Below are 24,785 nucleotides of genomic sequence, written 5' to 3'. Positions count from 1 at the left end.
CAAAAACAGAGCAGCGAGGCCACAAAGAAGAAGTCTCAGTGTACATTGAAAGAATGGGTTACATTTTACTAAGATGAATATATATTGACAAAATACAAAAAGCTTTCAGGTTACATGAATTCAATGAGCATTAATGTTGCAATGATCATGTTGGTGTGCGTGAGGATGTATGTAAGAGACAGAAAATAACAGTTCAGGAACATTCTGGCTCTGCAGGAACCTGTGATGCTGCTTCCTCACTTTGCCTGCTTTTTGTAAAGCTTTTCATGTTTTCCATTAATCACCGTTAATGATTTTAAAAGTAAAGGTTCTGGCACTGTTTTGGAAGAGGTGTTGTGCCAAAGTTTACCACTGCCAGAATTTGTACCCCTGTGTTTAAGAGAAGACCCCCTGCATTTGTCCATTAAAAATAGTTTTCCCTACTAAACAAAACAGGCTTGTTCAAATATTTTAGACAATAATTATTAATTGTCAATTGGCAAATGGCTCCACAACAATGTCAGTTTCATATATCACGTTTCTTATCCTAAATTAGAAAAACAACGCTCAACTTTTTTTGTGTCACATACCTCTTTAGTTGTTTAACGTTGAAGATGTGAAAAAACTGCAAACTCCCATGGCAAATATGAAAGAGAAACCCTGAGCAGCTCCAGAACTAAACACATTGTGAACATCCACATCATTTTTACTCTTTTAGAGACAAAATATGAGCGCTATGACAGCGGGAGACAGATTCTGGCAGGGATAACTACCATGGCACAACTCCGGCACCCATTCAAAAGTAATGGAATGGCATTGGTATCGGATAAAACACAAGCGGTACCCATTCCTAAATATGTATCACTTTTAAAAACTGCAACTATAGGCCTTCCTGACCCAAAATGTGCGCTACAGATTCTGCTGGCATCTGCAGGCTGCCACCTTTCTGCTTGACTAGGCTAATCCATCGAGATGCTTGAATTTTGTTGTTGTTGTGACAACCAACAACAATGCACATGTAATATAATGAGATTTGGTGGCTGTTTCTCTACATCAAAGTGACTGATGTTACTCGCTGGATGTGTTAAAACAATGTGTACTAGATTCCCAAAATGGCGGACAGCGGCACATGTGACATCATTCCCATGGGTCCGTTGATCCACTTGTTCAGCTTCCAGGTTATTTAAATGTGTTGTCTAACAGTTTAGTCTCTAAGCTTTACGATTATAAAGTTGATAAAAAAAGTATTTTCGTAGATGTGCGGTTTACTTTTTTCTACCTCCATAGCCCTTCCTGTCCTTGGTGAACCTCCTATCATCCTCCCAGTCGGTGTGGGAGCTGCTGCACCAACAGCCTTTACCCAACAAAAGTGAATACTCCCTTAGAGAAATGCCCACCTCCATACCAGTGAGTGTGTTTCCATGACTCCCTGCAGTTGTTTTTCCAGCCACATGAGGGCAGGATTGCTCTTTGGTCCGGTTGTCAGCTGCTACCTATGCATGTGTTTAACTTCACATGGGCCCTCCACTAAACTCCCATTACTCTGAGGCTGATGCGCAGCTTCCACCTCACAAGCCGCACACTTCCTCCCTGTTTTCATCCTACATGTTTTTGTTCACAGCCTCTCCTTTTGCTCCACAGGACTTGATTGACAGGCTGATTGCTGTGAATTCAGACGTGAAGATCCATTCCCTGTTCCACTATGAGCAGTCTCACACTTTCGGTTTGCGGTGAGATTAATTTTTCTTTCATTTCTCCATATTACTTCACCACAGCAGCAAAGTACTGATTAAAAGATTAGCACCTGTTGACTGCACACATACTCCGCCGCAGCTCTGGCTTTACCCCACTCACATGCTTCTATATGCTGGGATGATACAGCACTGAATAGCTGATGAAAGGATTTCTGTGGATCAGAGTGAAAGCTGAGTACGTGTGATTAGTGGAGGAAGGAACCAAACAAAAAAGAGTTTAGCTTCTATTTCAGTTTTTAATTTCCAGGACTAAGCATAATTATTCTGAGATGTATGACTCACTGAAAGTTGCATTTTTTTAAATGTTTCCTGGCGCTGAGCACAAACGTCTGCTGGCTTCATGTTTATCCTGCACTTCAATCGTGTGGGACTGTTGTTAGATGACACAATGTGAAAGAAGAAACAGCAAAGATATTTGGTAAAGAAATAAACCATAAAATACCAGTACACTTTCACAATCTGAAATTGGAATTTTAAACTTTTGAATCTAGTTAACGTGCAAATCTTTATATAAAAGCTGAGCAAAAACTACAACAGAGTTTTAGGGCCAGTTACAAACTTTTTTTTCTTCAATAATGACTTATATGTCATAAATTTATGAGAAAAAAGGCATAACTGTTAAACAATTCAGACTGTACAACATCATGTTAAAGTGACACACTACGGTCCCACGGGCGTTTTTCATTCACTCGGTTGTTTGATTGGTGTGTTCTTTTTTACTTTCTTTTTTTTGGGATAAAAAATAAAAATGGTATCACATGTTTGCAGTGGATCACATGCCACCTTCGTAGCTGTATTTATTTATAATGAGAATGTCATTTTTGATGTCCTTTTTTGCTGTTATTTCTGAATGTTGTTTTTGCTGCCACAGATAAGTGGGTCTCCCCATCGTGGGATAAATAAAGTCATTAAAAAAAAAAACAACGAGATTTTAAGTAGTAAATTTACAACCTAAAATCTCGTAAATTTATGAAAAAAAGGCATAGATTAACGAGGAAAAAACACCAACTTTTGTCTGTTTATTGGAGCCTAGCTTGAAGATGAAAGATGTGGAGTATTTTGTGAAGCTTTATTTCCAGATAGGTTTAAAAAATAAAGGAATTCTGGACCCTTTGGTCCAAAATCAGATTATTGTCAGTGTAGCCGACTGTCTGGGGTTTGGTGTCGGTAAAGCGGAGTTTCATCTGTAAAATAAAAAGCTCAGAGACACGTTTGGGTGGAAAGGACCGCAACTTTAATTTCCTTTTCATTCACACACCCAGAATTGCATTTGTCTCATTAAGTCATGAACCTGTCAATGCGCAGAACACCAACGTGTAAACAGTTACTTACGTCCCCTCCTCCAGATGAAACGTCCTGTTTCAACATAAAACAACAAAGATGAAAATAGTCTGTTATATTAGCATACGTCAGACAGACTTAGAGATCTTGGTTTCATGGAGGAAGAAAGGATTGAAGTGGACGGCTGCAGGGATACCGATGTCTTCATCAACGGCTGCAGAGATTCTGCAACAAATAAAACATTAATAAATTGTAAATCAAATAAATGAGCTTCCAAAACATTTTTAACGTTATCAATAAACATTCAGCTCACCTGTTCAATTGAGTTTAGTCGATCTGCTCTGCTTCTGCGTGGCGTTCACCTGCTGCTCTGCATGCTCACTTCCACTTTAATTTTGTAATTTACATTTCTTTTGCTCTAAAACTCTGTCATAAAAAACAAATAATCAAAAATTTTAGTCCTTTTGCTTAATCATCCAAACTGATCAAAACATCATTTTGAAAGTAATTGACAATAATTACATCAGATGTTTTTTTTGCAACAGTAAATGGCAACCATAGTTTGGGCTGAAAACTCACAGCAGAGCCAAATGTCCCATGTCTTTGGTGGGATATGCACAAAGTAAGAATTGAGTCTATGTGTAACAGATTTCTGGAGTAGTTTAATCCTATTAATTTGGGTAAAGAGTATCCAAGGTTCACGGTAGAGGGATCGTCCAGTTCTTTCAGCCTCAGAACTTGTATTCCACATGCTTCAGTTCTTGGCCCTCCTTTCTGTCCATATAACCCCTCTGGTGCAGAGTGGAACGGCCGACCTCTGATTGGAGTTCTCATTCATCCAGTTGACTTTAAAGTTAAGTCATGGCAACTGAGTCAAGCCAGTCGTCCTAGTGGCTTCATCAATGATGCATGCATTGTGGTGTCATTAATCAGTGCATACTGCAGCGCCTAACAAAAATGACAATAGTCAGAGAAATCTTGTTTTGGCTGGAACAAGGGGACCCAGATGGCCAGGAGAAAAAAGCTTTAGCAAAATTCCAAATGGAGTCTATGGCTGCCTGCTTTCAATATTATAAACTAAGTTGTTGTTTGTACGTGCTGCTGTGTTGTTCCAGCTCCTCTGGCTGCCAGTCCCTCCATGTTAATGTCTTTGTTTATGTTTGTGCTTTTCTGCAGACTACTTAATGTGCTCTGCTGCAGTCTGGACTCCTTCCTGCTGCTGGAAAACCAGTACAACATCTGCTCCATGCTGCTGCAGAGTCAGAGGGACAACATCACCGACTCTGACATTAATGAAGGGTACAGAGTCTTGATTGTGAAGAACTTGAAATGAAAAAGTTGCATTGCTTAACAATTTTGAAAAATGTTGTACTGAGGTGGATGATGGATTGTAAAAAGAGGGAGAATGCTTGGTCGCCCCCCACACCAAACCCACACTGAAGCAGCAGCGGCAGCCAGGGCCCCCCCAATGCCTGCACAGTACAGCAAATCCACCCTCCAGGCAGTCATGTCAGCAACCTAGACTAGGGCCAGCAGGACCGCCACAGGGGCCCCCAACGCCAGAGAGCAGGGGAAACCAGATGACGGAGAATGCAATTTCCAACCCAACCAGAAGAATAACCCTTCCACCTCACCAGGGGGCCCTGCACATATACCCCCCACCCACCCATCCCGGACCAGACAAGACCCAGCACCAGACAATTAGTTCACCACCATCCGAGAGTTCTGAGCATCCCCCCACCCCAACCCTAGGCACGAGCCAGGGTCCCCCAAGGGAGACCCGCCCCATGCTCTGGGCAATCAGCTGCCACCCCACGGAAGGTCCAGGAGAGCACAAGGCAGGGGCCGCCCACCCCCGCCCAGGAGGAGAACGCCTGAGAGAAGTGGGGCTCACCCACGAGTGTGGTAAACATGGGCCGACCAGGCTCACCCACTGTTGGAAATTTGGAGAGGCCCAGCACTGGAGGCCAAGGACCAAAACCAGCACCACAGTGACTCAGGCATCCCCCTCCCTGTGTGGAGGGGGCTGCCGAGGCCAGAAAGTCTGCACCCAAGGGTCACAGCCACCACTGCTGAGGCACTATTCCCTCCACCAGGGATGGGTTGGTAGGGGACAGAAGATCACAGGTCCCACCTTCCTTGTGTAATATAATTGTGTACGTGTGTGTGTATTGGAGTTTATATTGTTGAGGGGTAAAGCTTGTGCGCAATAAAGGATGCAGTTAAAATTGGCAGGTAGGGCACTGCAAGGACATTTCCCGATTGCTCACAGAGATGTACACGCACCCTCCCACCAAGGGGCCCTTAATGCTTAACGTACAGTTAAAAGTGGCTGGTATTTTTGTATTTCTACTAACGTTCTCCTGGCATAGATACAGTAGAATGTGCCCTGTAAGACTTACAAACTTCCATTTATAAGGACCGCATTGATGGGACATTTTTGAGATTCTGGGGAAAAAAATCCTGATAATATTGCAATCAGGAAATTTCTTTTTAAAGGTTTTCCAATGACTAGATGGCAAAAAAGGATTATTGCTTAAAAAGAGGTAAAGATTTAAAAAATAGAACAATTCCTTTATGACTTACCTTGTCTGCTAAAAAAAATCATAATATGACTTCAAATCTATTCAAAGGTAATCTCAACGTTTTTTTTGTTGATTTCTATTCTATGTTCATCTTTCCAAACTCTTATATGATAGGGGGCTACATTCCCCTGTGTGTCACATGATTTAGCAAATCTAAGGATTTTTTTTCTTGACTTTTCAGGGAGATTATTGTAGACGGTCTGTCTGTGGAGAGGAATCATGTCTTGGTTCGTGTTGGCGTGGTTGGAGGTCCGTCTGAAAGGAGACTCCCTCTTCGATCCCTTCAGGAGGTCAGTTTGCTTTCAGTGGTGCATCCAGATATTTGGACTGACCTGGAGATGTTTATTTGTCTTAAGTGTTGCCAACAAGCTTGTGGAAGATTCAACTCAGGAGTCGTCCTTCTTATACTATTTGTGTTTTCTAGCCTACAGTTTATTTTTGCCCATAGAGCAAAAATGTTCAAGCACGGGTTTTTCTGCAGGCATGCTGTGAGCGACATGTCATAGCAAACACCTATTGTACTCAACATGCAAGGAAATTTAAGTAAGAATGAAGTAGGTGAGATGCAGGCGTGTTGTGTGGATTTTCCATTTTTCTGTCCCCTACAAGTCCCTTTTTTTTAGCTGTTGAACACTTAACGATATACTGAGCATTTCCAGTGTCTGGAGCCCACAGCTTTATTTACTCAGCATATTAGAAGACTAGTACCAAATATTTAAGTGTTGTTTATGCAGATGTAAAGATCTAGTGGGGACAACCCAAAACAATGCTTTTCATTTATTTAACACGGTCCAAACACAGGAAGAAGTGATAAAAATGACAACCAAAAACGAGGATATCCACTGTCTAAAGTAAACGGCCATCTGCCCACGTTGAGGACGTCTTAAACCTAATATGGAGTTAATGAGGGGAAAACAGATATGACTTATGGTATGATTATAAAATTATATTTAAGGTTTGTCCTCTGGGGTGAAGAGGGAACAGCATCCAAAGTGGAATAATATCCGAAAACAACAGAAAAGTTCTACAAAGAGCGCCGAATAACCAGAACAGAAAAGATGCACTGGTACTGGAGTGAGCTGAAACAGCAGGCTGAGAACAGGACAGCGGAGTTTAGAAAAGGAAATAATTAATGCTAAAGCCATTAAGATTTTAGGAAAGCCATTTTCAAAAGGAAAAAATATGAATAAGTTTAGCGAATGTTGCCAGCTGAGGGACTTTTACCAAATCAAATTTGGTCCACTTTTGCGTAAGAAAGATCAAATTAAATATTTTTTGTTAGAGTCCAGAAAGATTTCACAAAGGAAGAGGGTTTTCTGTACTTTAATCATTCTTCCAAATTCAACTTTCAATGGAGTATTATTTCCTACAACCATTTATGATATTTGGAAAATAGATTTCAAATTAAAATCCAAAAAGAAAAATACAGGATTACGATATGCAGTGGATCAAAAATTTACTAGTCACGATTTGTTTATTGAGAAGAGAAACTTCAATTTTAAAAGACAGAATGTGAATGATAATCCAGGAAATAACATTGGATGATTTTTAAAAACTGTTTCTATTGATGTGGTCAAATTAGCATTCTGGCCTCACAGACCCAAAAGCTTCCCACCAAAGCCTTGATTTTTAGGTTAACACTGAGCATGTGAGGGTGTTTGAGAACGGGCCACACGCAGGTTCTATTGGCATATAGTGTTCACTCTGGAAAGCAGTAAATTTCTACTGTTGACAGTGCATGCCTGCCACCGACAGTTGGGAGAGGTTTGGTCTGAAATCTCATAAATCTTCCTCCAGGTTTTTTCTTTCACACCTCTATTCTGATATATGAAAGACTTGGTGGCATAGAATTCCGACGGCACAAACTGCAATTATTAATTTCTCCTTAATTTTCTCCCCCTTAATTCTTTAACGGTTGGCGCTTTTGTAAATAAAAACGGTCACCATCCATACATCACTACCAAATCCAAACCCCTCTAGTAGTCAGGAGGTTAAGAAAGACTTGTCTTTTCTTGATTAAGGGAGATCAGCCATACCCTTGGCCCATGGTTTTATCCTACCCTGTGCCACACTTCTACACCTTGGACCCACCAGAGACTCTTCACACCTCACAAAGTGAGAATGACGGTCAAATGTTCCACTTTGGTTCAATTTTTAAATTTTGACTAAGTACCGGTATTTTATGTCTTTGTACAGGTTGTGAGATGAGTGCTTTTCTGACTTCCTCCAAAGAGAGTGATGAGAACTGGTTAAAAAAGTGCCAAAATCTGTTCCTTAAAGCCATGACGTCTGAACCCCACAACCTCACTGGGAACGGTAATCCTCAACACCCCGCTGCCTTTCCTTATTAATGTAGTGTTAATGATAGGAGGCGTCATTTCTGAGTCTTCTGATTGTTGGACAATTCAGTACAAACCAGAAGAAATTTCAAAGTAAGAGTCTCACATGTTCTTGGATTATCACACATTGTGTTTTGGGATTTGATGAAACAATCACAATGCAGTGCTGCTAGTCATACTCAGGATTCATTTTTTACCTTAAATACTGAACTTCCTGTAAATCCACCATCTGGCTGCAGCCAATGAGTTATATCCCTAGAGGAGACACGCCCGCTTGGGAAGTGTGACGCCATCTTGGTGAGGTCGTTGGTGCCCACATGACAATGCTTTCTATAGCCTTTAGAGGCATCTAAGTAGCTTTTATATAATATATATATATATATATATATATATATATATATATATATATATAGTCAGCAAATTATACGTACATCATGCAGTATGTTGATAAATAATAACCCTGCAGCATTAAAAGGAAAAAATGATAGTACCTACCTGTCAAATGTTAAGCCTTCCTCCTTCGTGGAATAATTTCTCAGATTTTGGTAGTTGAAACCAGCGCAATGAACTGGCATTTAGCAAAAATGTGTTCACATCATGCACTACAGCAGTGACTGGACCTCACCAAGATGACGGTGCTCTCCTCCCATGAGGAACTACGTGATGTCTCCTCTAGCAATATAGCTCATTGGGTGCAGCTAGCTTTGTGTCTTTATGCGTACGTTTTTCTCCGCAGTGTTGGCTGACCTTCTGGAGAGTGTCGTGGTCCATCTATCCAACTCTGCCACAGAGTGCCTCTTCTCCTTGGATCAACACAGAGGTCAGCAGCGAACGCACTTCTTTCTTTGTTAGGGGCTGAAGGCGGGGCTAACCCCCATGATCAGCTCCTTTACGTGGGTGTCGGTCAGAACGGACCGATGCCTTGATTTCACGTGTGTCAAGGTAATAAACAGGGACTCACAGACAGACATTGAGGAGAACATGGACAGCAGCTTGAGAGCAGCTCTTTTACACACGGGTATTTCTCTGATCTCCAAAACGTAACAGGACCTTCTTTCAAAGACATTTCAGCTCAATCATCTCCGGTTCTCTCGCTGCCTCATCGGTGACAAGTGGGGATCTCTGGCAGTCAGTCTCTGCAGTAGACGATCGCGTATGTGTCAGGAGCAGCATCAAACACACACACTGCCAAATTACTTTTTTATTATTTATTTTTAATACCCTCTGACGGATTTGAGTGTGGTTGAAGAGGGAAAAAATTATGAAATGAAGTACAGTATATAGAAAATATAATGAGACTCAAAGAGCCGCATGCGACTTGAGAGCCGCGTGTTCGCCACCCCTGATATAGGCTCTTTAATAATTCTCACTGTTGCCCTTGAAACAGCCGTAGACTAATATTAGAGATAAATTGCTCCACTTTTTCAGCTGTGTCTGTCTTGAACAAACAAAAGTTTGGTGTTAGTGATGGTAGTTATTACAGACGGTAAAATCGACTCCCAGGGCACAACGTTTATGAGAACGGGAGGGGGTTAGTGGAAAACCTAGTATTTAGCTAGTATTTGAGGGAAGATCCTTGTTTGACAGTCATTCAAGATTCATGGTTGTGGTTTCAAAGCTCAAAAGTAAGTCTGTTTGGCAATTATCCAGGAGTGTGTGTGTGCGTGTGTGTATAGGTGTGCGTGTGTGTGTGCGACAGGCAGCGACCCCTACAATAAATGACACACGCTCTTTGACGTACTGTAACTCTCCCACCACTCTTGCGATCAATAAATCAGCTTCTCTGTCACGGAGAAAAGTGGCTTTGCACCACTATGCATTCATTCCTGATATATTGTTGCATAGCAACGTGACCACTTCTTTACTGTAAAGTGTTGCATATCAGTGCAAGGCTGCTTTTCTCCGCTTCAGGATCCACTGGAATTCCGTTAATTGCGTAGAAGAGAAATGGTCATCGATAAAATGTTACGAGAACCAAAGCTCTGATGTTAAAGGGTTAAAATCTTCCAGATCAAAGTTTAGCTTTTCCAAATATTTGTGTTTGTGAAAACTCTATGTTTGCTTTCTCAAATAAAGCAACAGGAACAGATTTGTGGTTGAGTTTTTCTAAACCTGATACGGAAAGATGCACACCAGCAGTGATAAACAGGAAGCGTTTTGTGTTTCATGCCTCTGCTTGGTTTCATGCTCACGTCGTTCTTTTAATCGGCTTGTTTTACAGCTGCGGTAAAAGATGTGAAGAATGTGGAGTTGTCCTCTGTGGAGCAGCTGGGAGTCGACATCTGCCTTAAGTATGCAAAGCGGGTTCAGGAGTTTTCTAAAAGTTTGAGTCTTTCTGTGTTGTTTAATTCTAATCAGTGTGCTGTCTAACAGAAAGCACAGAGGAGCAGTTTTTCAAGCCTACTCTAGGTGGATCATTTCACAGGGATTGAGTTCAGAAGTAAAAATGTAAAAGAACGACTAAAGGTGGAGGAATCTTCTGAATCTGTTTCTATGCAGGAGGAATGTCAGTTTCCTCTTTTACCTGCAGGTATGGCAGCTACCTAAAGGTACTTGGAGGAGACGCCAGAAACCCTCTGATTCTGCTGCTGAAGCAGATCAAGAGCTTCCTTTCCAAACAGCGGAGGAACGCGTCTTCAGGACTTCGTATCCTTCAGACAAACTGCTGCTGCCGCTCCTATGATCAGGGTTGGGAGGAACTTGTTAGACAGTATTACTTTTTTGCTGAAACTAAGTCGTTTTAGACACTGCTGATGGAAATTCTCTTAAATACTCGTAACCCTTGTGCTATCCTAGGCACTTCACCATTGGGAGTTGGGTCATCTAGACCCGACCTTTTTTCTTCAATGATTTGTGATCTTCACTGGTGTCCATGGATTACATGAAATCTTTCGCACTTTATCCACCTTTGTCATGGTAGGGAGAACACGTCAATGGAAGGGTGGGGTCATCTATGACAGCACAAGGGTTTTAAAGTAGTCAGTAACTGTTTTGGTTCAACAGTATTGGCACCCAAGACTTTACCAGATTTAAAAAAATGTGACAAACAAAATCAATATTCTGCTTGTGTTCAGTCACTTTGAGCTTTTGCTTAATTGAGTTTAATTATCAGTGTTTTTGTTAAGCCACATAAAACTAAACACTTCCTGTTTCTTTTGGACCTGAAGGTGCACTGAAAAAATTTTTATTAACAACAGTGCATCTTGTAACAAAGCAGCAGTAGATCCTTAAACTGAACAAAAATAGAGATGCAACACTTGTTTTTGCTCTCAAATGTCACAAGATTACAGGAACTCAAAGATCTTAAACATTTCCGAAATGCACAAAAGAAAAAATAATTATCTAAAATATTGTTCACAAATCTTTATAAATCTGTGATAGTGAGCACTTCTCCTTTGCTGAGATAATCCATCCCACCTCACAGGTGTGCCAGATCAAGATCCTGACTAGACCACATGATTATTGCACAGGTGTGCCTTAGACTGGCCACAAAAAATGGCCACTCTGAAAACTAGTGTGACGCGACAAAACTTACCTGGTCCCGCCCAGTCAATGATTCCTCAGGTTCTTTAACTTTGCGCTTCAGTTACTCAGCAGGAGAGTTATCCAGGCCATGACTGGCTGGCATCCACAGTCTTCCTACTTATGGGCGGAGATTTGGAGCGCTCTTTGGGTTTGTTGCTCCGCCTCTCCTCCCTGCTGGCGTCTGCGTTCATCTGGCCTGCAAGAATGCATGCATGTGTGAGTAGTGCATGCAAGTTTGGTTTAACTGCAGTCTTTGCTTTTCTGTACAAACTCCTTAACTCCTATAAAGACTATAGAATTCCCTGGATTTTAACGCAATTCAGTCACATCCTCATTTTTTTATAATGCTGAGTATGACATCATCCATTTGCTAAAGTAAAATCCTAATAAATGTTTAGATTTTACAAAAACTATTTATAAAAATAATTCCACTGTGTTCTGATGATGAAAAATTGGACAATTTCTGAAAATACATGGTTTTCAAATGATAAATCATTCAAACACAATCCATTGTGGTCTTTATTTAACCTACTGGGCATTGATGCAGAGACTTCAGATGGAGGACGTACAATTCATCACACGGCAGTTATGATTTGTTTTCTGCTCACGTTTTTTCAAATTAAGATTTTTTAATTAAAATCTCAAGCTAACCTCTTTTAGAGCCCCGCCTGAAGATTCCAGTTACTCAACTGGAACTTTGAGATATTTATCTGTGTTTTTTGGATAAAACAGAAGTTTAATTACAGTAAAAATAAGCAAAAAGGCAGTTTTTCTATAACTAACTTGTAGGGATTGACTGAAATGTATAAAATGGAGTCCTAGAAAACCCATAAATTATACTTTTGGAAGTTAATATTTCATAAGTAAATTGGACAAAACCAAAGGAAAGCTCGATGAAGTGCCTAAAACTGAGGTATGAAACACAAGCGTGAACAGAGACCTCATTCTTTATTCCGTTTCAGCCTGAACTCTACATTTATCTCAGTTTGAATGCAAATTTTGTTCTAAAAGAAGTTTTTGTTTTCAGGTCCATTTACCTGAAGAGGTAGCTGGATCAGGAATCCCTCCGGTCTACTGGTGTACAGCCCACTATGTGGAGATGCTGCTGAAGGCTGAACTGCCTCTGGTCCACTCTGCCTTCAGGATGTCTGGATTTACACCTTCACAGGTGACTTACTGGCAGTTCCTGTGGTAGTCTTAATGCATAAACATTCCCTTTGATATGACTCATAATGCACAAGAAGGAACACCATTTTTTTATTAGTTTGATATTTATTCCCCCCAAAAATAAAGACAATAACAGAGATAAACCCAAAGGGGCTGTCTTTATCAGTAGCAGGCCTTTCCACCATTTGCAGCAATGACAGCTTGACAACGACGTCTCCTGCTCCTCACTAGCCTCATGATGATGTTCTGAGGTCTTCCACTCTTCCACCAGTGGTACTTGCAGTTCTGTCAGGTCACTTGAAGCTACGATCATCCAGTCTCTGCTTCAGCTGGTTCCAGACGTACTCTGTGGGGTTCAGGTCACGGGACATTGGTTGTACCACACAGCATCACTTGTATGTTCAGTTCAAAAACATTTATTGCAGACATGTGAAAACGTATGAAGCACAGCAAAATGAGACAAAAGTATATAAACAACAAAAATCCAGAAGGCAGAGAAGAAGAAAAATCGTATAAATTCATACCCCCGTACCTTATGTCATTCCTAAACCAAGTACTCCCACTATCAAAGTTAAGAGCTAAGACTACATTCAGTTACAGCTACACATGATGTAATTCTCATTTCCAAAACATTTTTTTAAGAGTTCAGTCAAGCTTTCATAATCTTTCCTATACTCACTGTGGTTTTCTTACTTTTATTGCAAACAGTGTAGCTACTAGGAAAAAACTGTTAAAAAATAATGTTTGAGTTCACAGCCAGTTTCATCTCCAAACAGCAAACACACTTGGTGTTAAACTCATTATGAAGCCGCTGTGCTCCGGTTAGTTGTTTCTCCATACAGAATTCTTTGTCCTTTGAATGATCTTAACTTTGTTTTAGTTTGAAAAAGCTCAGGGGAAACCCGGTTTCTGTTACAGATGTGCCTCCACTGGCTGACTCAGTGCTTCTGGAACTACCTGGACTGGAGTGAAATCTGCCTCTACCTCTGCGCCTGCGTGCTCTTCAGCCCCGACTACCAGGTGTACCTGTGCGTGGCGATATTCCGACACCTGCAGCCGGACATCCTGCAGCGCACACAGTCCCAGGAGCTGCAGATCTTCCTGAAGGTCAGCTGCAGTTCCACCTCGCCGGAAAGTGAAAAACATCCACACGCTGGAATTTCAAAATAAAATAACCAGCTTTAAAAACAGGCTAGTTCCAAAATCCTAATAGGAATAAAGTCATATATCAGAAATCAAAAAAATTCTCAATGTTGAAGGTAAGAAGAGGGTTTTTGCCCTCTCCGGGTAGGTGGAGATCCCCTGCCCCAAGTGGGGGAGTTTAAGTATCCAGGGATCCTGCTAAGAAGTGATGGGAGGAAGACTAATATGAGCCACACTGATCATTTCTGTGAAGAAAACATCAGGTTTGTCTTTATATAAAGAAGCTCCTCTTATGAGCTGTAGCATCAGATACTGCTGCTAGAAGCTTCCTTTGAAACACAGAGAAGACCTGAACAAATCCTGTCCTCACAAGAAAAGCTGAAAGTTTTTTGTCCACCCAGTTTCTGTTTACGCTTCTCTCTTACAAAAGTGATCACAGACAGATTTTAGATTAGCAGCACACACTTGTATGTATATTTGATTCTTAATTACATTTAAAAGCTGGTGGATTTGTTAAATTGGAGTCCAACTGCACCAAGGCTGAGGGGAGGGTTTGCAAGAAATGTGAAATACAAACAACTGAAACACTCAAGTGCACCCCCTGCAACCTGTTTGAACCCAACACTTGACTACACTATCCTTGATCTGATCAGTGGTGTAGTGGTTAACACTCTCTCCTCACTCCAAATCCAGAATGGGTCCTTTCTGTGTGGAGTTTGCATGTTCTCCTTGAACAAACGTGTGTTTCCTCCCACACTCCAAAATCATGTTAGTTTTACCCTGATGACTATTGTTGCAATTATGCATTAAACCAATTTGGCTCCAAAATTATTTTAATTTAGCGTCTACTTGAAAGCAAAAACACAAGAGCTTTTTTTTCATAGCTGAATTTAAATTCAAGGGGTTAACTGGTGAGTCTTGACCCAAAATGACTATTTTTGGGGGCTATAAAAAGAGTTGCAGTGGAACTCATGAGGTTTGGAAAATTGGATAAACATGTTATTATTGACATTAGTCCCCATCTTTGAAACATTCCAGTTGTTCTTGCCCACTATACAGTGTGACACACGCAGCACACACACCTTTAAGACTCTGAACACATAATGTACTTCAAGTTGAATTCATCAGGCAGATACATTTCAATGTGAACACTTTTTTCAGAATTTTCTCTTTAACATTGAAATTATGCAAAGATAAACAACTGTTTCTTTCTGCGCTAGAAAGAAAAAATAACCTTAAGGGTCGGCAAACAAAAACTTATTGGTTACGTTCTTTTTTCCATCTTGCAGGAGAATCCGATTGAAGGTTTCAGGATGAGCGACCACCTGGAGTTCATGCTGGGTCTGGAACGCAGCTACAGGAAGGACGTTCTGACGGCCATGAAAGGTTTTTTAGAACCCTGAAGAGCAAAAGCAGATTGTTTTTATATTTATTTAAAAGAAATGTGAATGATTTGACTATTTTTATTCAACCTTAATTCAAGGTCACTTTATTCCTCTGTGAATGCCACTTTTTTGCTGTTTGTATTTCTGAATGTTTTTTGTGCTGCTGAAGATAAGAGAATTGCCCCATTGTGGGATGAATAAAGTTTATCTTATCTAATATAATATAATCTAACATTCCTCATGCATCACTGTTTTCCACCATAAAGGAAACATGAACCTTCTCCCTGAGTTGCTGGATTTTTTTTGTGAAGGCAGTTTTAATGGCGCGGCACAATTTGGTGCCTGTCTGAACCGTCTGAACCAAATCACCCCATAGTCCCTCTCCCAGCTACGGTTGGTTGAAGGTGGGTACACCCTGGACAGTCTATTGCAGGGCCGATGGAGCTGAACGATCACGATAAAAAAAGTCCCCTAATTTTCTTCTTCTTTTTATTTTTACCCTTTCGGGTTAATGCAGGACAGCAAACATTCAAACCCAGTCAGAGCGAGAACACAAATGTGGAGATATTTGGGACTTTAACTTTAAGCTTACCGTATTTACCCAACCATAAGGTGCACTGGGTCATTGGGCGCGGTCTCAGTTACGGGGGATTTTTCAGCCTTTGACAAAAGACAAAAGGCGAACCGGGTGTTAAGGCGCAGGCACGTTAACACCCCGTTCAGAGCCTCCAGAGTGGGTTATGAAGAAGTATATGCTTGCTGTTTTAATTTTTATTACATTGAAGTGTTAGGGTACATGCTTACACGGTTTTGCCATTTACTCGTGACTTAGTACAAAAAGTTCACTGCTTTGACCTTTCCTGACACTCAATCCATGGGAGCAGGACGTGCAAACATTCCCATGCGCAGGAAAAGCTAACTTTTGCTCCAGAAATTGCTACGGGGTTCGGCTGTCCACAGCAGATTTGTCATGGACAGATGGGAAAGAATTTTACCTGTGAAGAGGGACCAACAATGTGGTCGGACTCCAAATATGGACCGAAGGAAGTGGGCAGTCCAGCTGTCGATGGTTCTACGGGCCCGGGGGGAAGACTCCGGCGAGCACAGGATAAAAATCTTTCTTTGAGAAGCATTCTTTGTCTCTCCTATTCTAAAACTGTTTGAAAGTGAGTCACACATAAGCTGTGTGCATTGCAGACTCTGGGGTTTTACAGATATCTGTTAAACTTTGTTTTAGAAAACTCTGTCAGGGAATAAAACTTTGTTAATCTGTACTTTTCTGAATCCTGGTTATCTTTCCTCGATGCTTGAACACGTTTAGGAAAACTGCAAGACGAACAGATTTTCCTACAGTTAATAAAAGAACCAGTCTCCGTTCTTTTAGAGGAAACTCTTTTTTTTTTTTTTAACTGTTCTCCCTAACTGAAGCTAAATGCTCACACACAGACTTGCGCTGAGCGTCTCCCTTCCTCCTCCTTTCACACGCGCTGGCTAGCGAAGACACCGACTTCAGCACAGCCGGACTGAATCTGAGGTGAACAAGCCAGGTTCACTTTCGTCATCAGAGTCTGTTTCGATGCTGCGTGGCTCAGAATGATGCCGGCTGTTCGGCACTATGAAAGCAGTTCAAGCAGATGTGTTAGCCAAAGATTCTACAATCCATTCATGGCATTTTTGCAGAGATTACTGTCGCTTGAATCCCGTCACAATCAAAGACTTGCACCTGCTGCAAACGTGGATGGCAGCCTGGATGCCTTGTCTGGTTCCATGTGGTTCAGCACGCTGGATTTTTCTATTGGTTACTGGCATGTAGAAGTGGCTGAGGAAGACGACAGACAACTGCTCAGTTACCAAGAATTAGGTATGCGGGGTTGAAGCTGAACTCTAGAAAGTGTCATTTTGCCAGAGATCATGTGGTTTTCTTAGGTCATGTTGTTTCCAGAGGCTTTTCAGATCATGAATCACCTGGGGAGTATTCCAAAAATGCAGGTTATGTGAGTTACCACAGTAAGGAAGCGAATAACTTCAGCTTTAGGTTCCAAAAACAGAGGTATGTTTCAGGGTATGCTTAGTTGCCATAGCAGCTCATGCTGTAAACATAACCTGGTCTGGAGCAGGTTTAGTTGAAGGTTAGTTTGTTTACAGAGAGGTGAAGCAGCATGGCGTGTCCATTTAAAGATGAATTAGTGGATGAAGATGCTCAGATAATACTTTTCCACCGTGAAAGGGGGATAAGACCACGTATGGATGTTGGAAAGACAAACTTTATACACGGAACTAACTTAATTACTTGCTTCAGTTAAGATAAATTATTTTTTTGAGTTCAGTCAACTTAAAAATAACACGTAGTTATCAGACATGAACGACCTTGGGAGTATTTCAGGCAAGCAACTCGAGCAGTGCATTTACCTGGTTACACCTCCCCGTGGGCAGTTCAATCTAATCAACTCACCTGTTCAGCGTCCTTTGTGCTATCTTAGATGACCCCACCCTTACATTGACGTGTTCTCCCTACCAAGATAAAGGTGGATAAAGGTGGAAAGATTTCATGTAATCCATTGGCACCAGTGAAGATCACAAATCATTGAAGAAAAAAGGTTCAGAGCACTGTCTAGTGGGTCTTAACCTACAAGTACAAGGAGAAAAGAAGCTACCTCCAAAAAGAAAGAATCCAGCTGGGATTCGAACCTTGAAATTTTTACTGAGATGACAGTGATAACCACTACACCACTGAGGGCTTCAGAAACAGCTGAAAATCACTTTTATTGTTTAAAAAAAACTAAGTAATTGACTTAACCTACTTCTGTTTTTCACAAAAAAAAACCTCTGTACATTTGAAACAATACTTATTGAGACCTTACAAAAAAAATACTTCTCTCCTGTGTGAGTTTATCATGTGTCTGTTTAGACTGTTTTATTGTAAAACTACTGACATTCTTTTATAGAGAACGGCTTATCTCCAGCATGAATTCTTTTGATGTGTGTTTTTAAATGATACGATTGCTTAAAACTTTTCTGACATACTTCGCAAGAAAAAGGCTTTTCTCCTGTATGAATTCTCATGTGTTTTTTTAGACTAGACCTATGATTAAAGCTTCTACCACAGTCTTTACAAGAAAAAGGCTTTTCTCCTGTATGAATTCTCAGGTGTGTTTTGAGACTAGGCTTCACAGTAAAGCTTCTACCACATTGTTTACAAGAAAAAGGCTTTTCTCCTGTATGAATTATCTGGTGTTTTTTGAGACCAGACTTCAGTTTAAAACTTTTACCACATTCTTTACAGGAAAAAGGCTTTTCTTTTGTATGAATTTGTTGGTGTTTTTGGAGATTACACTTCCGATTAAAGCTTCTATCACATTCTTTACAAGTAAAAGGCTTTTCTCCTGTGTGAATTGTCATGTGTCTTTTGAGAACATACTTTTGATTAAAGCTTTTACTACATTCTTTACAAACATATGGTCTTTCATTAGACTCCATTCCTCTGTGGACTGAAAGATGTGCAATTCTTTTTCTTTTACCAGACTTTTTTTTTTCTTTTGGACTTTGCAGACGTTTCTTAACCAAAGTTGTCTTGTAGTTTTCTCTAATATTAGAGTCACACTGACTATCTGACACATGTTGGCTCCCTTCTTCATCCTGACTATCAGTTACATTAAAGTTCTGCTGACTGTTTAGATCTGCTTCACTGTTCTCATCTTCCTCATAAGTAGGAATCTCTATCAAGGTATCAGCCTTCTGTGTCAGATCAAGCTGCTCTTCATCCTGACTGATGCAGGGTTCTTCTTGCTCCTCTTTAATTTGAGTCGAGTTCTGTTCCTTTTGCTTGTCCTGTTGTGGTTCTGGTTCCTCCTGTTTCAGATCAAGCTGGTCTTCATCCTGACTGATGCAGAGTTCTCCTTGCTCCACTTTTACTTCAGGAGAGTTCTGTTCCTCTTGCTTGTCCTGTTGCGGTTCTGGTTCGTCCTGCTTCTCACAAGAGTGTGAAGTGTGGATTGTTATCTCCTGGTTATTCAGAAAATGTTGGGGTAGGTCTGTAAGGACACAAACAAAATAAATTATTTTTTTTAAGAACAGCATGTCCTCTGTCTGAAACATCCACAAGTGTCAAATAAGGATGCAGTAAATAACACTTTGTTTAAAGGAAAAGGCAATAAGGAATCAAAATTTAATGAGAAAAGACATTATTGAAAAATCAAATCCTCAAATCTAATGTCCTTTTTTTATTTTCTTACATTTCAACAGGTTAAAAAACCTACTTTTGTGTCATTTTTTAATGTATAAATTCATAGTTTTATCCATTAAGGTTTTTCTTTGTTTCTATGAGAAGTTATGTGAAATTTTTTTATTTTAAATTAAACAAAAATTGGTTTTAAAGGGAGAAATAAAAAATGTCAATCTTTATAGCACAGTCTGAGTGAATACTCGATGTTCCATGAAAATGTCCACCAAAAAGTGATGAGTGCGTTCTATAACAGAGGTTCTATTTTCATAGCCTGAATGTTCTTTATTAATGCGGGGCATTGAATGCAAGTTTGTATGGAGCCCCAAATTGTTCATCATTAAAAAAATTAATATCACCTTGTGCAATCACACAATCAACCAATAAATCCCTCATAAATATATAAAAAGATCATGAAAAACAGCATTTAAAGTATTCATTTTTAATCATGTTGAATATTATTATAATTCAATGGCTTTTTCCAGAAACTCAGACTTAAAAATCAATATTTTCCAAAGTAGCTTTGTTTTTATATCACATTGCTGTTTTTCAGAATGACTTATTTGATGATGAGCTTTTTCGTCCAAACGAGCCTGTCTGTCAATCAGTGAAAGTGGGTGGGATCTAAACACACATTGGCTGATCCCTTGAAATCGACTCGTATTCCTAGATACCCGCTGGTGTGCCAGTTAGAAAGATGACATATTTTGGTGACATCAGCTGATCACATAGAGACAAACAATCTGTTTGCTGCAGACGATGCAAACATTGATGACTCAATGAAAGAAGTCACTCCATCAGCTGATCAGGTACTCATCCATTGAATGGAGAGTTTTCAAGGTGATTTGAAGATCTCAGAACAATTAAGGATGAAATGCACATGATATCCTCTCCGTTTGCCTGCAGTGTGGATCATCCACCCCGTGATGTTCAGCTGGAGCTCATTGACCTGCAGTACTGGCAGAGCACTTCAGTCAGGATCTCTGGTGGATTTCTACTCTTCTCTTAAGAGGGAGAACTTTCCAAATATGAGGAGACATGCTCAGAAGATGTTGGTTCTCTTTGGCTCCACCTACATATGTGAACAAACATGCTCAATGATGAAGTTTACAAAATCCATGTATAGGAGCTCTCTCACTGATGATCATCTGTCAGCTGCGCCTCACATTGGACCTGACTTTGATGCACTGGTTAAAGCCCAGCAGAGACTAGATTTCACTCACTGAACAAGAAAACAGAACTTTAAAACACCAAATTGGGGGGTTAACCTGTAGGCATGCAAAGGCACCAACTAGCAGTGGACTGGGACACTTTCTTTGGAAAGCCTTTTTCTCAAAGCCACACTTCAGTGATGTTCAAAGACTTATAATATGATGTTTCTTGCTTAATGTTTGGAGCACAAAGACAACATTGGGATGTCCTTAGAATGCTAAAAACCTCTTGCCAGCAGTATTTGAAACTCAGAATGTAATTTGGAGGGAATGTGACTGAAAATGTTTACTAATATAAGTCATAAATAGCTTTAAAAAGTTCATATTTTGTTCTGGAAAATGTGATTGAATAAAGGATTTTTTGTAAAGTAACCTCACTTTTTCATTGCTTGATTATAACATATAGCATACTATACCAGCTTGTCAAAACAATGCTATTTATTGCTTTTTTATAAAGAAATACGATAAATATTATGCAGAATTGAGTTCATCCTTTTGGCCGCTGCCCTAAACATTGAGGGAACTTGATGAAATGTGCAGCATTCATCATTGCAGACCTGAATCCCACACGTCAAATTATAAAAAATGATATTAATGAGTGGGGCAAGGAGCGCCCACAGGCTCCACCCCTTAATACAGAATAATCAGCTGCACTCTCATCTGTCTGCCCAGCTGTTGGACAGGACAAGTTAAAAAAAAAATAATAATAATAAGCTGCACTCGGCAGACATAAAACACGTAATAACATGAATTGAACGATTTAAAAAATATTACAAATTGTAGAATTATTTGAATAATGTTCTGTGACAAACTGGTGGTGTTTTGAGCACAGAAGGTGTAGTATCTAAAAAGAAAAAAAACAACTTGATACCAGTGTTTACCAAGTTTTCCCCGTTTTCTATTTGCAAAACACAGGTGATCATTAAGTGTAGGCCTCCACAATAAATCGCCAATTTATCGTTATCGCGATTTCAAGCTGTGCAATATCCATATCGCAAAATTCGGCGTAAAAATCGCAATAAATGGTAAACCTTAAATGTGCTAAAACAATCTTATGGCAACTTGAACTATTCAATGAACTGAATAAATCCCATCATCAATTTGACCAATCAGATGGAGCCCTTCACATTGTTGACAAATCGGATGGAGCTTTTATGTTAGATGTTGCCCTCCTAATTAGATGTGGGTCATTTGGAGAATAATTTAAGGTATTTTGACTCTTATTTAAATTAAACTTGCAGTGAAATGGAAATGTTTTTGTTGTTTTTGCTATTTGTTCATTTATCGCAAGTTAAATCGTCATCGCAATATTGATCACTATTATCGCATATCGCAAGTTTTCCTCATATCGTGCAGCCCTAATTAAGAGCGTAAAATAGTAATAACTAGCTTTATTTTGGCTCTATTAAGCTATTTTATTTATTTCTGTGTTTATTTTAGGAAGCTCTATCATGTGGTCACCAACTTTTGTCTCCGGACCAAAGACAATTGAGGCTTGTGGTCATTCTGCAGGCTCCAGCAGCTGCTCTGCATCTGCTTCACATCTCTGACCAAGATTCCAAAGGAAAGAGTGTAAAAGACCCATTTTAATTGTTTTCTTATTATTGTTTAACATTTCCTTTGATTCAAGATGCCCTTAATTTCAGAGGAAGTATGTTGAAGATGTAAAAGAAAATGACAAAAAGGTGTCAATGTTTGTAAAGTGTATTTTGTTTTGAAGACTTTTATTGTGAAGGTTCCACTTACTTCCGCTTTTTCTGTGAAGCGTGTCAGTTTAACAGAAACAAAAAAACGGTTAACAGCTGATGCTACGGCAACAAAGGAAACAGACAAAAAAGACGGACGGATAACTGTGTAAAGCTGTAATTTGTTTTTGGCATCTAGCTGGAAGGCGAACAGGTATGATTTTTGGTTATGTTTACTGTACACATTTTGTGATTATTTTCCATTTGTTTTGTGTAAAATAACAAAATATGTTTCTGTTTGAAGTTATCCAACAATCTAACGCAACTAGCTGAGGTAAAGAATGGTTGTTTATCAAAAAGGAATTATTGTAAGTTTGTTTTTATGCTTTTCTTCAGCTCTTACGGTGTGACTATGACTGTGGAGTAAATAAATGGGTTGGAATACCCCATCATAGTCCATCAGTTACTTCATTGAGTCCATCGTCTGAATCAAGTGCGGCTGGAATGCTACAAAGTGAACCCTAATCACTCTGGATTCAAACACATCCCATCAGATTCTGACGGAATGAAAAGAAGCTAAAGAAACAATCAACTTTTCCTACAATTACAGCTTCTATTTCCAAATGGTTTTTGGAAATGAAGGAGAACTTCTGGATTTCCGCGTTTCTTTCTTTTCTCCATACCTATATCGTGCAGCTGAAGGCAAAGCTGTGGTTTCCAGATGACATCCAGCAGTCTGCGCTGACGGATCTCCTCCTCGTACTGGACGATGGTTCCTTCACAGAGTCGGAAGATTTCTTCGGCAGCAGCAGCAAGTCGCTCCCTGATCAGTTCTCTCAGAGACTGAAGTGAAGACATGGTTAGGTTCCTGCAGCTGCTCCGATCTTCCGCGGGAACTCACACAAACACCGCCGTCCCCTTCACTGCAGCTCCGATCATCACAGCCACGTTGTCTTTACGGCACTTTGGAAACTGCTGAAAGTTCGAGCACCAACCACGCGGCGTCCTTTCTATCCGAAAAAACTCACAGTCGTCATAACGAAACACCGCCGTCTTCTGATCACAAGCTAACGCTGCTAGCAACCTGCTGTAACGGCGATGACGTATTTCCTTGTGGGAGGAGCGCACCGCCATCTTGGGGGAAGTGGAGTCCAATGAGTTATGTCGATGGAGGCGACACGCCGACTTGGACAGCTTGGCCAGTGGTGGCGGAGCACATCGCCATCTTGGTGAGGTAGTCGGTGCCCAACGCCATCGACAGCCTAAAGGCCCGTACACACCGGGACGAAAATCGGCGCACGTTATTTGCCAGCGTTTTTCAACACGTTTTTTGTGTTCACACCCAGGCGATTTTCGCTGACGATGAGCCGAGTGAACATGCAATTTCATTCCCTGACATTAGATGGCGCTTAGTGTAAAACAGAAATACCCCTGTACAGAAGGTGGCGCTGCGCAACATTACGCTTCTTAAAGTCGCTTTTCACTCAGAAGACGAGAGTTCCAGCAATGAAGAAATTATTGTTCTGTTGAATGATGAAAGACGCCGGAAAAGACGTCGATTTTGGGTACATCCCATAGTTACGAGAAGAGAAGAACATGGGGAGTTTTATCGACTGATACAAGAGCTGAAAATGTATCGTGAGCGTTTTCGGGGATATTTTAGAATGTCCGTCATTATTTCTTCGCGGCAGTGTAGACGCTACTTGGCGTCTATCTTCTTCGCTGGTATGTGTGCTCAGAAAGGCAGTTTTGTGTTTGAGCGCCCCCAAGTTGTGTTTTACTGTAACTTCAGAAGCTCCAGACACGTGTGCAAAAGCGCCATTCTCATTGGTCGTATAGTTTTTAACGCAGCGCGTCAAACCAAAAAAACGAACCCGGTGCGTTTTTTTAAATGACGCTTTTACGCGTGCGTTTTTCGCGTCGGTATGCATACTCACATCGGTGCCCTTTGTTTAGTGACGACGCGTTAAACGTGTGCGAAATTCGTCCCGGTGTGTACGGGCCTTAAGATGGCATCTAAGTAGCTTTTATACCATCCATCCATTCATCCATACACCCATCCATCCTACATACATGCATACATACATCATTTGTTGTTGTTAAATAAGAGAAACAGTTAGCCTTAAAACTCAAACTTTAATGAAAAATGCATAGTTGCAGGACTTCTTACAAATAAAAAAAAATTATTACAAATAATTTCTAAAAATAATTTCTAAACATTTAGAAGTTGTAGACCTCTTTGACATGTCATTTAAATTGTTTAGAAAAGCCCAACAATAAGTAAATCTTCTTTTGGCTTTTTCCCATCAGGGGTTGCCACAGCGAAACAACCTCTCATTCGAGGATAAGTTGCTTGGTTAACTTAGCAATGTTTTATGCCGGATGCCCTTCCTGATGCACCCTCTCAATTTATCTGGGCTTGGGACCGGCACAGAAGCAGAGAAGGGAACAGGGAGCAGTCTGGATTTGAACTCTGGTTTCAGGGATGGAAGGCGCTGCAAACCAGCATGAG

The 24,785-nt window shown here is 40.4% G+C and overlaps 2 protein-coding genes across 6 annotated transcripts in view; one reads left to right on the top strand and one right to left on the bottom strand.

Moving 5' to 3' along the window:
* The window catches only part of LOC101157267 (TBC1 domain family, member 32), a 35,613-nt gene extending 20,174 nt beyond the window's left edge, over positions 1-15,439 (top strand). For 3 of the 5 annotated variants that reach the window (XM_011491974.4, XM_078942592.1, XM_078942594.1), the window contains 14 exons: positions 1,267-1,386; positions 1,621-1,709; positions 4,191-4,313; positions 5,781-5,889; positions 7,621-7,714; positions 7,796-7,915; positions 8,675-8,758; positions 10,160-10,229; positions 10,312-10,386; positions 10,469-10,584; positions 11,525-11,679; positions 12,491-12,631; positions 13,549-13,737; positions 15,063-15,439. In XM_011491974.4, the coding sequence (XP_011490276.1) occupies positions 1,267-1,386; positions 1,621-1,709; positions 4,191-4,313; positions 5,781-5,889; positions 7,621-7,714; positions 7,796-7,915; positions 8,675-8,758; positions 10,160-10,229; positions 10,312-10,386; positions 10,469-10,584; positions 11,525-11,679; positions 12,491-12,631; positions 13,549-13,737; positions 15,063-15,176 (1,599 nt within the window). In that variant the 3' untranslated portion in view covers positions 15,177-15,439. The remainder of the gene's footprint in view (positions 1-1,266; positions 1,387-1,620; positions 1,710-4,190; positions 4,314-5,780; positions 5,890-7,620; positions 7,715-7,795; positions 7,916-8,674; positions 8,759-10,159; positions 10,230-10,311; positions 10,387-10,468; positions 10,585-11,524; positions 11,680-12,490; positions 12,632-13,548; positions 13,738-15,062) is intronic. The other 2 variants (XM_011491975.4, XM_078942593.1) reach the window with 1 other exon arrangement.
* On the bottom strand, positions 12,716-23,274 carry LOC101157505 (uncharacterized). The gene is made up of 4 exons (XM_011491976.4): positions 22,957-23,274; positions 15,042-19,189; positions 13,657-13,783; positions 12,716-12,976 (listed from the first exon to the last, which is right to left on the bottom strand). Exons 1-2 carry the CDS (start codon positions 23,129-23,131, stop codon positions 18,084-18,086), a joined length of 1,281 nt encoding a protein of 426 aa, XP_011490278.1. The 5' UTR covers positions 23,132-23,274; the 3' UTR covers positions 12,716-12,976; positions 13,657-13,783; positions 15,042-18,083.
* Between the last annotated feature and the right edge of the window lie 1,511 nt (positions 23,275-24,785).

This window comes from Oryzias latipes, chromosome 24 (genome assembly GCF_053564925.1).
Source record: "Oryzias latipes strain Hd-rR chromosome 24, Olatipes_Hd-rR_3.1".
Lineage (NCBI taxonomy): Eukaryota > Metazoa > Chordata > Actinopteri > Beloniformes > Adrianichthyidae > Oryzias > Oryzias latipes.
Note: the sequence above shows the minus strand (reverse complement) of the source record. Positions and strands in the feature narration are given on the sequence as shown.

Coding starts and splice junctions, on each gene's coding strand:
- LOC101157505 (XM_011491976.4), bottom strand. CDS start 23,131: ATGTCTTCACTTCAGTCTCTGAGAGAACTGATCAGGGAGCGACTTGCT. Junction 19,190..22,956: donor CCTTCAGCTGCACGATATAG/GTATGGAGAAAA, acceptor GTGTCCTTACAG/ACCTACCCCAACATTTTCTG.